Here is a 17,203-nt window from a genome sequence, read left to right on the forward strand (position 1 = left end):
TGTTTTATCCATAGCTGGAAATTGAAACTTTGTGACATCTTAGAACTTCACTAAGTCAAGCTTTTGGGTTAATAATATTGTTGATATAGAAAGGGTGGGAGTGAGGAGGGGCTCCTGAATTTTTTTTTATTACGTAACAGGCCGACGTGGGTACCCGGGTACCCACAAAACTAAAATGCCCATAACTAAGGTAATATCCAACCGATTTCGATACTTTTGGCCGTTTTGGATTCAGGAACTCATCTACTTTTGGACTGGGTAAAAATGAATCGGGTTGCTTCCTTCGGTTCCTGCGAATCCGGGTTTCCGGAAGCAGGTTCCAGAGCTGGGGTACTATTTGCGAACTTCAATGGAATACTAGCAATATGGGTATCAAAATTCTTGGAATTGCATCAGTAGGCCGTATCTCGTGGTTTTGGAACCATTTGGTGATTTGACCCCGGAACGGACATTCCGGAGCAGGTTCCCGTGGGGCCGTGAGTGGCCATTCCATTCCAATTCCATTTTTCAAATTGCCATAGGGTCCCGTAACAATAAAAAACAGACTTCCGAGACAATTTGAAGTGTTTTGATACTCATATTGCTAGGGCATTATTAAAATTTACAAATCACATCCTAGTACTGGAACATTACTCCGGAAAATCCGGATTACCAAAAACCAGATCCATTATTCCGGTTCTATTGTACAGAATCAAAAAGTAGACGAGTTCCTGAATTTAAAACATCTAAAAGTGTCCAAATCGGTTAAAGGAAGCCATAGTTATGAGCATTTCAATTTGTGGGTACCCGGGTACCCTCGTTGGCCTGTTAAAGGTGTTTTTTTTTGTTGGACACATAACTGTTAAATCATTCCCTAGAAGTTGATCAAATAATCCGGTTCAGCGGATAACTGATAATTGACTGCTAAATGACAATAATTTGACAACTGATTGCTAATGTATATGATGTGGTATTTGTAGACAGATACCAATCAATTTAGACAGCCCTTACTTAAACGCTCCTTCCAGGGGAAACGCTGTGATATCCTATAGATCGCTTTCAATTAGTGCCAAGGTCTGCTGCAACCATTTGCCTCAAAGGTTGTGTAAAAGCCACTACAGCTAACAAGTGATAATAAAAAGTAACTGCGTTTAGCGTACACATAATGCCCCGAAAAAGTACGGAATCACGCGCATAAAGCCATCCAAGATCGCGTCTTTATGACCGTTTTTGTGCTTCACAAAATGCCGACGACAGCGAAGGGCGATGATGATGATGATACAGACGAATGTAAATACATTCGTTTGCTCCAAGGAAAACTTGTATCATCAAGTGTAAAAACTCACGCTTGAAAGATACCAAACATCGCGACACCCACTAAAGCAGCAAACCCCGAATCCCTCCGGTAAAATGTATACCTAACCTATTCACATCTTGTTATCGTTATTCATTTCACCTCCTCTTCCGGCTCCTTTCCGACTGCTCGATAGCTTTGTTTGTTTATTTTATGTGCGTGTACACACTACTACAAGCGCCAGCCAGCAACAAAAACAACGCCGACGAAGGTTACCCCAAGTCCCAACAGCATGGCATTCGAGTCCCAAAGCCACCCTCCGCCACACACAACCCGATTGGCATCGGACGGCGGTGACGGCAGCGGCAGCCATCATCGGAGTGTGCCAGCATCACCATCATCGTCATCCACCATCATCCCCTTATCGTAACCCCCTTACACGAAACCCGTCCCGGCGTCACATCTCATTGACCGTTTGAAGGAAGAGGGATTCTCCTTGCTTTACGGTTTCTTTCCTTTTCGTAATCCCCTTTTGTGTTCTAAGGAAACAGTACACGCATCAGCACCCACGCACCAATACAACTTTGAGCTGGTGAAGAAGGCCGATTTAAAGCCTGTCCAGCTAAATAGCATGAGATTCATAACAAAACATTGGGCTCAAAAAAACATCACATACACAATCAGAATCTGTGCGGCTTTCCAATATAGTATGCGTGATTTCTAAGCAGGGGTTCCCCTAGTGACGGAAGAATCATCGACTATAGATGTTATCATGGGCATCATCAGACGGTGGAAGCCCGGCCATTTTTCTTATTTTCGCTGCACAAACATAATTCTGGCTATGGTTGAATTGTTACTTGTATGTTATATTTTTCTTTTCAAGTTTTGTTTCTAATACGGCAAAACAAATTAGACAGAATAACTATTTGTACTGCTTCTAAATAACTGCACTTTGACAGGTGTAAATTTGACAGATACATACGACAGGTAGGAAAGTCTCCATCTTTCTAACATTTTTACACTCAATCATTTTTGGTAGAACTAACATATGATACAATTTTCTCAATTAAAAAGAATCTCATTAATCATATCATCCCTTAAAATTGAGCGATCGATCACATTCAATCCAATGAGACAGTCAAACTACTCTGCTGTAGACAATCTGTCACATTTTTCCTAAATCTACACTCAGAGCTGAAAATAATAGAAGGGTGGATTAATCTCGAGTGGGTATTTAATTTTCAAGAAGCCACTCAAGTGCCTACGTTTAAACTCGGTTGCTATCGACGTGTACTAAACGGTGAGGTCGTACTAAAAACCGTCGCTTCATGGTGCACGGAAGTGTTTACAACTTCACACTTCATCAAGCTGTCACACGCCGGGAAACCGGATAATGGTACGACCTCAGAAACCAAAAAAATAAACATCTTTCAATGACGCCACTTTCGCACTTCGTCTTTCCGTTAGCATCGTCGTCGCCATGCGTGTCACGAGGTCCAGGAGCAACCAGCCTATACCTACTGGTGTAATAAGACGCCCTAATTTGTAAAGGCATTAACAACGTTTACGATGTAACGGCTTCGTAGGAAAAATAAAGACCCCGCATCCTGATGATTTCGATTCGTGTGAGAAGAACATGTTTCCCGGTTTCTTACGACCGACCGACCATGTGTTCGTCATTGAGTCCACGGCAGTCGTAAGACAATGTCTCTTGTAGGAAGAAAGAAGCGTCGTTACATTCTAGGAATGTTCAATATTTGGACATGTTTGGGTGTCATTTTTCAAAAACCAAACAAATTATCCTGAGTGGGTATTGTTTCCGGATTAGCAACAGATAACCGAGAAAACCAATATGATTAATTCCGTTCGTCAGAAAAGCAAGTGTGGTTTTCATTCGAGAGGCACTCGTGAATCAGACCATTATTTAATTTTACCCCATTGTTTCTGCAAAAGCTGAAACGTTCAAGAAGCTCTGGTCCCTTCAAATCATCAGCATTCAGCCAGTGCAAGGTTCGAGTAAAAAAGTCAATTCCGCACGAAAAGGGAGAACAGTCCCTACCCAAATCGAGCTGGGTCGCCGTGATATATTTGATACTTCGTATTTTTTCCATACATGCAACATACATTAAGCGCTGGCAGTTATAATACATGACCTGTTCCCGAGACCCTCTTTTTATGGACCAGAAAAAAACGAGATCCTGTTGTTTCGTGCCCATCGTCAACCCCTATTGAAGAGGAAAAAACAACAAACACATAAGTAGCTAAGAAGAGCCCCTTCAATTGCCCGTTCTATACAGCTTCTCTGTCGTATTATTCCGGAATACCGGCGTTTTTGTTGCGCGGAATGACACGAAATAAATATGTTAATTTTCTGTTTCCGTTTGTTTTTCCTAGTCCACGGGCTCTCGACCAGCTAGATTGACTGGGTCCCGGTGATGTTATTTATTGGTACGATTAGTTTCACGTGGCGAGAAGTGACTTTATTTATTGGCTCTTGAAATGTCATTCTGTTTATATTTACATTATTTGGGACTGCAGCACAATTAAAACTGTTGGTCGAGGTGTGATGAGTTGCCTTCCCCGTGGTTCGATAAGTTTTAAATTTGAAGTAGCTATCCACGCAGTTCCCAGATCATGGCTAACTGCCGCTATTAGCTATTATGCAAATTTTGGGTGTGAACTACAATGGAAGAAATGTTACCAAGGTAGTTTGATGAAGGTATAAATACTGGATTGAATGCTTTGTCATGAAACATCTTTGAAGCTAATATTGATGGACAATAAATTATGTTACCTAATATTTTGATGCAATTTAAAATAATGATTTCAACAAAAAAAGCTAATAGCACTATTCTGAACATATGCAAAATAGTTTTAGCCGGAATAACTGTCAGTGGTATTGAGTCAGTGACTATACAGGGTGTTTGCTTCATGCTTAAAAAGCTTTCCAGGGGTGATAGAAAATAATGTTTGAGAAAAAAATCATCCTAGACATACAATTAAAACTCAACCAATACAAAAAATCTGTAAATAAGTTTTGTTTTAAAATGCATCTAATTCAAAAAAATATTTTGTGAACACTTACACTTTGTATTCCCATTAGGTCCACTTCAAAAAGAAGCATTTCCTACTAATCTAGGGTTACCATTCGTTTTTAACTAACTGTCCTGGCATCATGGGATGTCAAGGAAAACGCTTCATTTGTCCTGGTTTTTCACCTCTAAGCCTAAAATATTTTTTTCATTGAGTAGACGCTTTTTTCACTCTAGTTCAGGTAGCAGTTACGGCCAACCGCAACTAGAACTGCAACGGAAATTTATGTGATTTTTGTTTGAAGCGAAATTGAGTCAGTTTCTAACCCAACTGCTGTCAAAATGTATGAACTGACAGCGGTTGGGGTTAGAACCTGACTCAGTTTCGGGTTCAAGCGAAACCACCATTACTCTCAACTGTGTATACGAGAAAAAAAACTAATACACTCGAGTCTCCCGAATGTTTCACCCAATGTCTCTGGCAACTGACAGATATCTGTCAAAATTTTGGCATACTGTCAGCTATGGCGGACAGATTCACCGCACCCTCCGCACCGATTCACCTTTATTTCTCCCAGGTTTGAAATTTGGCATGTTTACATTACGTTTCAGATGTTAAATTTCAAAGATGGATGCCAGCTAAAAGCACAATAGGATAATTAAATTTATTAGTTATAAATATTACAAGTAATGCGAAATTTATATTTCTAGTTAGAGATTGCCAGAACCCCACATTTACTTCTTCGTGGGGAATAGCCCACGGAAGTTACTTGGATCCGTTGATGTTTCTGATTTGTTCCGATGACGTGCATTTAGTGCGGAAGACCTCGCCGGTCCTTCGCAGACGATCTTAAAATAGTTTGTCTCATTCGTTTAATTGAGGATTGCAGATTTCTGCAACAACAGGTTCAAACCTTCGCTGATTGTGTTGTAGCAGGAACTGCGTGTGTGTAAATCCAAAAAAGTGCTCGCTGGCTGAAGAGGAGAATTTCGCCAGGTTCGTTCGAGAGAGAGAGAGAGAGAGAGAGAGAGAGAGAGAGAGAGAGAGAGAGAGAGAGAGAGATAGGTAACAAGAGGGAGAGTCTCCCCTTTCAACTGTTCTGGGTTTTACTAGGCAGATATGGCCACCCTAACTAAACGAAGACCTCAACAACTTTCAGTTGGACGGTGTGAGGTCAGACCGGACTAAGTCGCAAAATCTTAAAAAATGAAATTATGACATCACTGGATAAAGAACTCCTTTAGCTACATTCGACTTTTGCCAGATTTGAAAAATGTTATAATAAGCAAAAATTATGACAAAAGGTAATTTCGAATTATAACGCAAAGGGTGCAGCGATTCGAACTTTAAACTCGTTTTTCTCGAAATGAATACGATGTCACTTAGTCCGGTCTGACTTAACACTTAATACTTAATGCCAGAATGGAAATTGTCTTCAAAATAACTAACAATGACTATTTCTGAGTTTGTCATTGCAAATCATGAAGTTTGATACCCATATTGGCAGTATTCGTATGGTTTTGTGTTTGCCCAGTACTAGGGTTTCCCCGGGGATATCCGGAACTGACGCCAGGATGGCAATTGTCTTCAAAATTACTAACAATGACTATATCTGAGTTTGTTTTAGAAAAGAATGAAGTTTGATATCCATATTGGCAGTATTCGTATGGTTTTGTGTTTGCCCAGTACTAGGGTTCCCCGGGGATATCCGGAACTGACCTTAGGAAGGAAGGTATTTCCAAAATTACTTACAATGACTATATCTGAGTTTTTCTTAGAAAATCATGAAGTTTGATACCCATATTGGCAGTATTCGTATGGTTTTGTGTTTGGCCAGTACTAGGGTTCCCCCGGGGATATCCGGAACTGACCCCAGGAAGGCAGGTATATCCAAAATTACTTACAATGACTATATCTGAGTTTGTCTTAGAAAATCATGAAGTTTGATACCCACATTGGCAGTACTCGCATGGTTTTGTGTTTGGCCAGTACTAGGGTTTCCCCGGTGATATCCGGAACTGACCCCAGGATGGCAATTGTCTCCAAAATTACTAACAATGACTATTTCTGAGTTTGTCTTTGAAAATCGTGAAGTTTGGCCATATTGGCAGTATTCGTATGGTTTTGTGTTTGACCACCTTCGAACCGGTTCCAGCAGGAACCCTCTACAGGAACTCACCTGGACATCAATATTTATGCATTTTTGACGTAGGACTACGTCTTTGTTTTCGATATTGGGGTGCACGCTGCAAATTCTACAAAAATGGTATGTAACGAAAAGGGGTCCAATTTTAAACGCATATAATTCAGCCATCTGACGATAAATTTTCAAATTTTTTGCGCATATCGCCCCGAAATACTTCTAAGAATGGATTCCAATTGATAAACCCAAAGATTTTTGATATCATGGCATTAAAAATTGAAATAATGAACAACCTAGTCAAAATATCGCGCATTTACACTTTAGAAGATAGCGCTTCCCTAATCCAGCACGACAGATTTGTGTACCTAACGCGCTACGCTTCTATGAATGACGTCATCATCGACTATTTAAACGGACGGATTTCGCCAGAGCAGCTCAGTTGCCTGTTGAACAGCAAGCGAAGCAGATCACTGCGCTGTGTGTTTTCACAGCCAGTGTAGTTTCGTTTCGTTTCGTTTTTTTATTTACGCGACTTTAAAAAATTTTCATTCGTCACGTGCAGCCAGTGTAGCTGAGTTAGAAATCCGTTATACTGCCTGTGGAGGCACGCTACCCAGTGAATGCGACTGAATCACCTTGCCGTTCAAACACTATGCTATCTTTTGTGTTGTGCTTGTTTCCAGCACACTTTTATATATATAAGTATTCGCACACAAAATAGTTTGTACATGCGAGCTCCATTTGCAAACACGGTTAACATAGTGTCGTGGTATTAGTTGTCTCTTTCGCTCTACCCATCATCATCAGCGTTGATTCATTTTCCTTTGTGCGCTTGGGTTTAATGTTTTGAGGCGAATGTGTAGGTAGGAATTTAGATCTAATTTGTTACTAAATTGCAAAACGAAAGTTTATTATTTACGTTCGATTAATTCATTGATTCATTTCCCCATCACGTGATTCATTTCCACTCAGCCTATAGTTACATACCTATAGGTACATACTACAAAGCCTATTTATGAATGAATACACTGCCTCTTGAAAAACCGCTGCAAAAACGCATCTTGTCCATTTATAAAATTGTTTTCGATTCTTGTATATTTATAGTTTCGATAATGCACTCGCTATATTTGTATGCGTACTTTAGGAAAGTTACAATAATGGCAAAATATAACTAGAATGCTTGGTGTATACATGAAATATGATTATTTTGCCTAAAATTTGATTTTTCTTCACTGGTCCTGGTTTTTACCTCACACAATCGAAAAGTTTTTACAAGCTAATCTTATGCTATAAAGCTTTAGTTCCAGATATTAGTTCGGTCACAGTTTTCTGTCTTCCTTATTCAGATCTTCTTAAATAAGTTTAATCGGATTCGATCACCTGCTACAAATGAAATGACCTGAAAACCAAGAAGGTTTGTTTCAATATGTAATATTCGATGTTGATTGGTTGTGATTAAACCATACGTAAGAAATATGTTTGATTTATTATTACTATAAATGCACTAATAAAATAAATATTTTACATTAAGTAGTATAGTCCTACGTCTACAGCTCGTGCAACCCCATAGGGCTGCCCCTTGTAGTTTTTTGGTCAAATTTTAATGGTATATAATGTATATAATCAGGGCTACACGAATAACATCAATTGTATCCAAGTTGATAAGGTTTAACTGGGTATACGTTGGTGTAAAAGGAAGTTGGTATCATTTTTACCCGATCTGACCCAGTGACCCACCGGAATAACTCCGGGCATGTAGATATTTCCGGCAATTTCAATATACAATCCAAATCTAGACACTCGTACGAGTTCAATAAAGTCAAAAGTAAGTCGATACGTTTAAAAACGAATGAATGGCACAAGTTTGAATTTTTTCGCCGACACGGGTTAACTCAATATTGAGTATAAAAATCCATCAATGAGTTGATTTTTGCCGTGGTTAAATGGAAACTACCTTCAACACGGTTTACCCAAATTTACCTTATTCTGCGATATCCCGAGATTGAGCTAAAAGAACTCAATTTTAGGTAGTTTTTCATATGCGTGTGTGAAACATTTGAGCTCAATTGAACATGATAAGGGGTTGTGCAGAACAGCCAAAGTGCAAAAATTTTCACCCATGACAAAAACACAACTGGACTGAAACATGTTATTTTGAAATAGGGGGTGGAGATAGCGTAGTTGGTAAATCGATTGCCTTGTACGCAGATCACCTGGGTTCAATTCCCAACCCCGCACATAGGGTTAGAGATTTTTCGAAAGAGATTTCTCTAACCCGCCAAGAGGCGAATGACCCTAAGGTTAAAACCTCTATAATAAAAAAAATGTTATTTTGAAGATAACTTTTATGGAACTTGGAAAATTTTGAATTTAATCTGAGACTGTGATTTGAAGAGGTAGCTTTTAATTTATTTTTGATGCCAAATATCTTAGAAATACAGTAAGATTCCGTTTTTGGCATGCTCCATTTTTGGCAACAAAAAAGTTCCGTTTTTGACAACAAATGGGTTCCGTTTTTGGCAACAATATTTTTGTTCATAGTAAATCTTTTGAAAAATGCTCAATAATCAGTTTGGTGTAATAATGGATATCACTTTTGGCTCATATTTACTATATTTTGTGGGGGCGGGCATAGCGAATAAAGTTAAATTTGTAGATTTGTTTCTATTTTTTCATTCCATTTCACATATTCTTATATAATTAATGTTCTTGTAACATTCATGATGTGATGTCACAAATTGAAAATAAAACCTTTTAAAGTAAGGTTCCATTTTTGACACGGTTCCAGTTTTGGCAACTGAAAAAAAATATTGTTGCTAAAAACGGAATCCCACTGTACATGAAACGACGGATCTCGTATCTTCTCGTAAAAAAATATATTTTACAAAAGTTACCTCTCTAGTACCTTTACTTTTTAAACTGGGATTTTCAATAAAAAATTAAGAAAACCGCTTTTCGAGTTGACACAAAATTTCAGCATTTCATGGATTTCTAAAACATTTGGCATACAAAGAAAATTAAAATCTGCATTTCCAAACTAAAGTCCCTTCTCAACTCAAAAATTTTCCATGTTTCAAAAAGGTATTTTTTCCACATTACACCAGATCTCGACGCATATGCATATGAACCTGTTTCGAGGTGCCAATATTTTTGAGATGTGTCCGGTTTGAAAATTCAGGATGACCGTATATCAAGTATACTAAGGAGATAATTTTAGGAACTTTGATCTGGTTGGTGGATTGTTGTTTATCGTGCATATCATTAGATTTTAATTACCAGTCTAAGTACCGTAACGGCATTCCGGTTATATTCCAGACAATACCCACCCATCTTTTTGCACATACGAGTGAAATAACGATGTATTTATTAACTACAGCTGACTAAGTTTTTAACAGTATGCATCCAGTCACACATCGAGTGAAGATAGATGACCACATCACTCCTTTACTATCCAATTTAGGTCTTTCAAATTGTGCATCCCATAATTTCTGTCTCTTTCTTCATATTCTTCAGCTCTCGCTTTGCGTCTGGCTCTAGGACTGTCCATAAATAAACTCTCCTGAAATGATCCAAATGATCCTAAAATAACAAGATTCGTCATCGACTTTCCATTTAAAATCAAACACATTGAACTCGGTTCGACCATATCCGATCTTTCGGATCAAAGATAGTTCACTAACAATTCTAGTATTCCGTTCGGCCAGAAAGCCTCAGAATTGTGATATTTTGTCTAAAGCAAACAATGGACATTACTGGCGACAAGTATTTTACGAAGAACTGCTGCGTTTACTTGCCCTCTCACAAAGTTGAAATCGATGGTGTAGTTATCTATACGAACTTGTCATGCGGAATTGTCGGTTTCAAGGACCCCACGCTCAGAATGGCAATCGCACCAGTGAGCCAGAATGGCAATCGCACCGGAGGGCACAAAATGGTATGTCCCTTCAAACACTTGTCGCATGACCGGCGAGACTATTTATGTTTTCTTCGGCAAAGATCGTCTGATTGATCGGCTGTTTGTGCCATCCGTTAAGCATGCAGTATTGCACTAATTACAAGTCTTTGTAACAATAAATTTCTCTCCTGAAAGGCCACCGAATATACCTGCAAAAGGAAACCACACAACGGAAGCAAACAGCACCTAGCCACATTTGAGAAGACACAAGGAGTTTTCAGGAATACCAATAATCTCATGTGACATTTCAACCAGAGATACAACTTAGTGCAGGACTGGTCGATCCTAGACTGGGAACCAGCAACCTTATGAGATTGCGGGACTCCTCCCGGCATCGAGAAGACTTAAATTTTTATGATAATTGATCTAGCTTACTCAACGACCTTAACTGCTTTACTGCTCACATATCTGCTCCTCTTATGCTGCTATGAAACTGGGAAAACGAGCGAAAAAAGCTTGCAATAATTTTAAAATTTAAAGTCTTTGACTTGTTAGTTGTTTATTTTGGACTTAGAAGACCGTAACATAGTCTTCTGGTGCCTTTGTCAAAGATGCGCCTCTTCGTTGTTTACTTTGGTTCGACTTGCAAACAACAATTTTGTGTACCTGGGGATGATACTCCTATCCTGAACATTTTATGATTTAACCTCACTTATTTCATGAAGCAGTTCAAGATTTAGCCCCTCCCCGTCCTTGGCGGGGGGCAACCGCACGCTACGGGTCTACTCGCAATATTAACTCTGTTTGAAAAAGTTTGCACAGGTTTACAAAGTACAAACATTATGCTCGTAATGAGTTATTCGGAAGTATATGCTGGCAGAACGCAGACAAATCTGCAAAGCTCACTTGCTCGCTCGAATCAATGACACTCAAACAATTGAGTGTCATTTGTACATATTTTCGTATATGTTGGAACTGTTTAATGGTGCCATCCGTAATCAGATTTATTTTCTTAGATAGTCCACATCGTGAGCAGAAAGACAGATACTGCAATATTTGAAATCAAAAGCCACTGTGCACAATTTAAAGTTATTTTTTTGACTCCAGTTACCTCGTGTACTTGTAACAGTGTATGTGACGTTTCTGTCACTTGTTTGATTAAATGGGAAAATGCTCAAAAATTACACAACTCTCTCGTTTCATACAGATCTGAAGACACCCTGGTATAGAAAAGAAAGACATAGTTACGTAAAAACTAGATCATATGTGTAAATACGTTCCAACAAAGACCCACCCATGGAGAGATTCATTCCCTGCAATTCCCCTAAATCCGTCATATCCTCAAACATCACATACTCCATGGTTAGATAATCCTACCGCAAATCTCGCGACAGATGAGCTCTTCAATGCAGTCACCAACAAAGAACGTCCATCGTCAAAAACCGTACTCGATTACCATGCACCAATGCACGAATAGACAACGTTTCGTTGCGCTGATCGCTCAGATTGCACATGCTCATCTGTTCCTGTAATTCGATACCTGACGCCCGAAAAATTAGCATCACCCGGAAGCTGCACATGCTGCACCCGTTCCACGCACTGCAAACTAAACAAGTGCTAAACTAATTATTTTCCCAATTCCGAGCAAATACCTATAATAATTCGCTCTCGGCGGGTGGCGGCAGCACGACTGCCAAACTCTACAAACACAGCCACTCGAGTGCAGTTGAGAAAACACTTCGACTGTGAGCCACGTTTAGCGCAAAAAATAAACCTTCCTACCATCCAGCGCACACAGAATAATAGAATTTGTTTACTCGTTATCCCTTCTCACCCGCTCTCAGCTTGTGTAACCTATCTGGCGCAACTCCGGTGCATATGTGGTTAGGATTTAGTTTCACTTTCGCTTTTTCCGTGGCCTGTGTGCCGTAGGCTCGCATCGCAACCAAAGCCCGGACGAGCCGGGGAAGAAAATCCAACAGATGTTTGCCTCCGGCCAAATCACATATTAAATAGACACTCAGCGGGTAGCCGAAAGAGGGCCGTTTAGAAAATGTAGTTTCCGCGCGAGGAAGGGATGCTACCGTTTTGCAGCGAACGCGGGAGGAAAACGACCAGAAGTTATTAATAAATAAAAACAGTATAAAAATAATAAAATATTTACAAAGGAGCCGTAATTGAGTTGATATGTACAACAGGGCTGTAGGAGAAACTGGTACAACATTTTTAGCATGCCGAAGGGGTCCAGGAAGTATCACCGACTGGTAGTCGGCGGTATAGGGGTTACCGCTGGAGGAGAGTAGATGAAGAAGTGCTATCAATCATTAGCACCGTCAATCGAAGGCAGAGGGTTCGGCCAGAAAGTGGGCTTTCTGTTTACGCTTGGTTGTAATCAGGTTCCACTTGTTCCGTCTGTGTGTGGCTGGAGTGGTGATTTGGACTTGAATGGTAAAAATCTGTTACGATTTTTTAAACTACACGCAGAAAAAATTAGCATATTTAAACCAAAAATACGTGTTATTGAATCCAATCATTTATTGTTTATCACTTTAACAAACAAACTTATTTGTTTGAAAATATTTTTTTATTAGAACAACAACAAATTTTTTGCTTTCAATAAATACATTTTTAGTATCAATAATTTTCTTTTAATTTCAATAAAATAATTATTGAAAAACGGAACGATAATTTTGTTTTATTGAAACAATAAATAAATTTTATTGAATTCAATAAATAATTTTATTGTCTCCCGACCAATAATTTAATTTATTGAATTTAATGCATAATTTTATTGAACCTACAAATCTTTTTTCTGCGTGTAGACCCAATAACCTACATAATCAGCGCCTATTTTATCACTGAACGAACAATGCACATTACACTAGTCTATGTTTTGTGATCATATTTGCCATAAGTCAGCGATTTTCTATACTTCTTTCTATTAACCAAACTGGTAGACACACACGAACAATTCGTTGTTTACTCATTAATTGTCAAACAGGAATCCCAGTGGGTGCAATGCGGTATGTGACGTACTTTGATCTCTTCACTCATACTGTGCTGATAAACCGCACCAACTACACCAACAGTGGTAAAAGTATAGGGTTTTAAGCAGACACTACAGCGCTATATGGATGCATGTGATGACATTTTTTACAATACCCACGAGAGCCAGCCCGTCGCTTCTTATGTGATTACCGTGTGCTCCGGTTAGCTCGTAAAGTTTAACCACCGTGATTTCCACTCGTTTGTTTACATTTCGTTTTCTCTGCTCTGTCTCGTTTCAGATTTTTCCTTAAATTTTTCCTCAAGTGCAACCAGAACTGTTTAAAGAATGCCGGCAATCCGCGGGACATGCGACGATTTCAAGTGAGTATTAATCGCCATCTTTTTTTTGCTTCACTGTCTTACTGCTTGTGTAACTGGATGGCCATCCGTTCGAGGTAAAAGAAGAAAAAATACCCCCACTTAGTGACCGGTAATTTGTAAAATCATTCCTCCCTTCCTTCCACACTTCCTGCTCACTTGGAACTCAGAAAACAGTGAGACCGAAAGACAAGCGATATAAATTAAAACGACTGGAGAAGAGTTGAAAAATGCAGAGTTAACTGTTTTTCTATGGAAAACGTAATAAATTTTATCGAACACGAAAGGATCAACCCAAAATAGACCGAACTGAACCCGTTGAGTTTGTCACTGTAGCACTAAATTCAGTTGATGTACAGGAACAAATTAGAGACGTCGCCGCCTACTTCGCACTCGTGCCAGCACTTCAAACCGAACCGACTAATAACGATGGCAATAAATTCCACCATCTTTGCTCCACAAGGTTTCTTCACCGTTTACCTTCTCGACTGTCGGTTGGTTTAGCATGTAGACCATAAATTAAAAGCTTGTTTCTCCCACTCCACCGCATCGAGGCGAGAAGGTGCAACGGAGACCACAAACCATTTGTGGATTTTAAATGCTCTCCCATCTTTTCTTCGTGGCATGTCAGATCTCTCTTTACTCTTCCACCATCGTAGCCCGTCGATTCAATTAATTATATTTCTTCTCTTTTTCGCTTCTTTCCTTTTCCCACCTACAACGACCTTCCCTCTCCATCCTTCCGCATATATTGCAGGTAGTGATAGCGACCCAGGTCGCCGTGGACGGACCGCTGCTGGCGATCTCCGACAATATGTTCGTGCACAACAACAGCAAGCACGGGCGCCGGGCGAAACGGCTCGACCCCGAAGGTACGGGAGGTTCTCCGTTGGCTATTTCGGGCCATCCACTGGCACCGGACAGTACGTACGACGGTCGGTTTCAAAATTCTTTCTCTATCCCATATCAGCAAGTATTCTAGCGAGAGTGTGTTTTTCTCCAGTTGATTGGTTGCATTCTTCTGTTTTAATTGGCCCAGAAACGAAGACCGGTTCCGAGCGGAAAGGTATCCAAGTATAATTCGCCTTGAAAACAAAGCAGGCAGCAACACTTTCGCTCGGAATCGAAATGCGAATACCATAAGCTATCGTCGTTCGTACTGGGGAAAATTCCCAGCAGACACAGCGAGATACGAGCGGTAGTCGGGTTCATTAAAAATGATGCAAATCGAACGAACTTTCAATTGATAGTATGAATGAACCGCAGTGGCAGAAGCATAAATCAAAAGTGCACTTATTCCCAACGATTTACCTCGAACTGTGGATTAAGCAAACGTGCGGAATTTTTCAGCTGCTCAGCGAACGTGAAGAAATTTTCATTCAAATTTATTTCAATTTTTCTCAGACAGTAGCTTACCTTGTAAATTATGACAGCTGCCGATCCAACTAGAACGATTTAAAGAACGACTGTTACTTTTTAATATATTACAGCGACCTCAGTAACGACTTTCACGCTACCAATTCAACGTGACTTCCTCGAGCTGTTGTGATTGATGATTTTAAAAGCCATTACAATTCCAAGTAGTCCTAATGAATCTTAAAAAATGAGAAAAATTAATTAGCTATAGAATTTCGTTTCGACTTTATCTTATTAGAATCTTTAATTTAGAACTGGACTAAGCTAGCGCCAGATTGATTTGTAGCTTCAAAAACGCAGACAAAACTTATGTTCCTGGGCAAATAACTGGTCAAGCGTGATGTCCTGTAAGAAAAGAAGTTCTGAATAAGCTGACGAAACCAGGGCACAGTGGTTTTTGCCAAAATCATGCGATCTATTTATTAAGTCTAAATCGTTGAATTTGACGGACGTCTTCGGAGGAATTTGTGAACATTACAAGCTGTTTCATATGGTGTTGTGATTTTAATGATTCATCTCCCTAAAAGTGAGATATGTTTATTAACTTTCTTGCAAGTACATATATTAAGAGTATGTCTTCAGCAAAGTTATAGAGCAAACTTTGGCAACAACTTTGCTGAAAATTTAAAATTCCTGCTAAATTCACATTCTGGACCACTGTGCAGTGGTGCCATCATTGCAAATGCGACGATAGCCCCAACTAAAATATGTTTAAAATTACCGCTAAATCTGAAGAATTTTTTTACTAGTGTCATGTCTGCTAGTCTGTGATTTAGACACAACGGTAACCACCTAATCCTGTAGCCATCGCTATTCCTACAACTTTTCACTTCTCGATCCGTTGCATGGCGGGTATCCTGGCATGACCACAACGTTTGCCCACGAAAGTGTGCGAGCTCAATTAAATTTTCATTGCAGCTATGACAGTGTGTAGCGCTGAATGTATGCATAGACTTCTAGTCGCCTCGGTTAGTTTTCCGACCCACGCACACGGTGTCGACAGTGGTTGGACAAGTTAGCAATCAACACGTGGTTGAATTTTTAATTTGCATAGCTTCAACTGGATCCGTACGCGCGGTGAAACTTTTTTTTCTATGCACTCTATCACTTCGTTCGTTCATCCACGGTCACGCTGATAGCACATACATATGTGACTTTAAGGCTAACGTCGATTGCCCCCTGGAACCGCAGAAATTAAGTCTCCGCTAATAGAGACACAAATTGAGTGTGCTCGATGTGTCTGCTGGTTGTAGCTATGATTCCTGTAATCGGATTATGTCAACCATCGGGAAAAAATCCAGCTGAAAGAGGAGAGAAAATAAATCCTTGTTCCTTTTTTTTCTCGCTGCCGTTTGTGATCCTGCTACCGATACACAACCATCAGGCATCTATCCGCCGCTACCTATGGCAACCCCCTGCATCAAGGCGATATCTCCCAGTGAAGGCTGGACGACTGGGGGAGCGCAGGTAATCATCGTGGGCGATAACTTCTTCGACGGACTACAGGTGGTTTTCGGCACGATGCTCGTGTGGAGTGAGGTAAGACGGTGGCAATTCTTTCGGCAATCGTTAGCTTGTTGGTTCTAAGACATGTTTCTTATCTAATTGACAGTTGATAACATCGCATGCAATCCGAGTACAGACTCCCCCACGACACATACCGGGCGTGGTGGAGGTTACGTTATCCTACAAGAGCAAGCAATTCTGTAAGGGATCTCCAGGACGATTTGTCTATGTCTGTAAGTGTATCAATCTTTCACCACACCGGCTGAGAACTGTGCCTGTATTGATTTTAGCTTTTCATTTTGCAGCTCTGAGTGAGCCTACCATCGACTACGGTTTCCAGCGGTTACAGAAATTAATTCCTCGGCATCCCGGTGATCCTGACAAGCTCCCCAAGGAGATAATCCTGAAGCGGGCGGCAGACCTAGCGGAAGCCCTGTACTCAATGCCACGTTCACCGAATGGCTCCTCAGGGTTTAATTCCTACACTGGCCAGCTGGCGGTCAGCGTTCAAGACGGCACCGGACAATGGGCTGAAGGTGACTTATACTCTACCGAATACCAGCGCGTAATG

General features: G+C 40.1%; 1 protein-coding gene across 8 annotated transcripts in view; it reads left to right on the forward strand.

Moving 5' to 3' along the window:
• The window catches only part of LOC131689820 (transcription factor collier), a 158,993-nt gene that overhangs the window by 128,272 nt on the left and 13,518 nt on the right, over nucleotides 1-17,203 (forward strand). For 4 of the 8 annotated variants that reach the window (XM_058975132.1, XM_058975131.1, XM_058975134.1 and 1 more), the window contains exons 7-11: nucleotides 13,632-13,713; nucleotides 14,468-14,645; nucleotides 16,511-16,665; nucleotides 16,739-16,865; nucleotides 16,923-17,168. In XM_058975132.1, the coding sequence (XP_058831115.1) occupies nucleotides 13,632-13,713; nucleotides 14,468-14,645; nucleotides 16,511-16,665; nucleotides 16,739-16,865; nucleotides 16,923-17,168 (788 nt within the window). The remainder of the gene's footprint in view (nucleotides 1-13,631; nucleotides 13,714-14,467; nucleotides 14,646-16,510; nucleotides 16,666-16,738; nucleotides 16,866-16,922; nucleotides 17,169-17,203) is intronic. The other 4 variants (XM_058975136.1, XM_058975137.1, XM_058975138.1 and 1 more) reach the window with 3 other exon arrangements.

This window comes from Topomyia yanbarensis, chromosome 3 (assembly GCF_030247195.1).
Source record: "Topomyia yanbarensis strain Yona2022 chromosome 3, ASM3024719v1, whole genome shotgun sequence".
Lineage (NCBI taxonomy): Eukaryota > Metazoa > Arthropoda > Insecta > Diptera > Culicidae > Topomyia > Topomyia yanbarensis.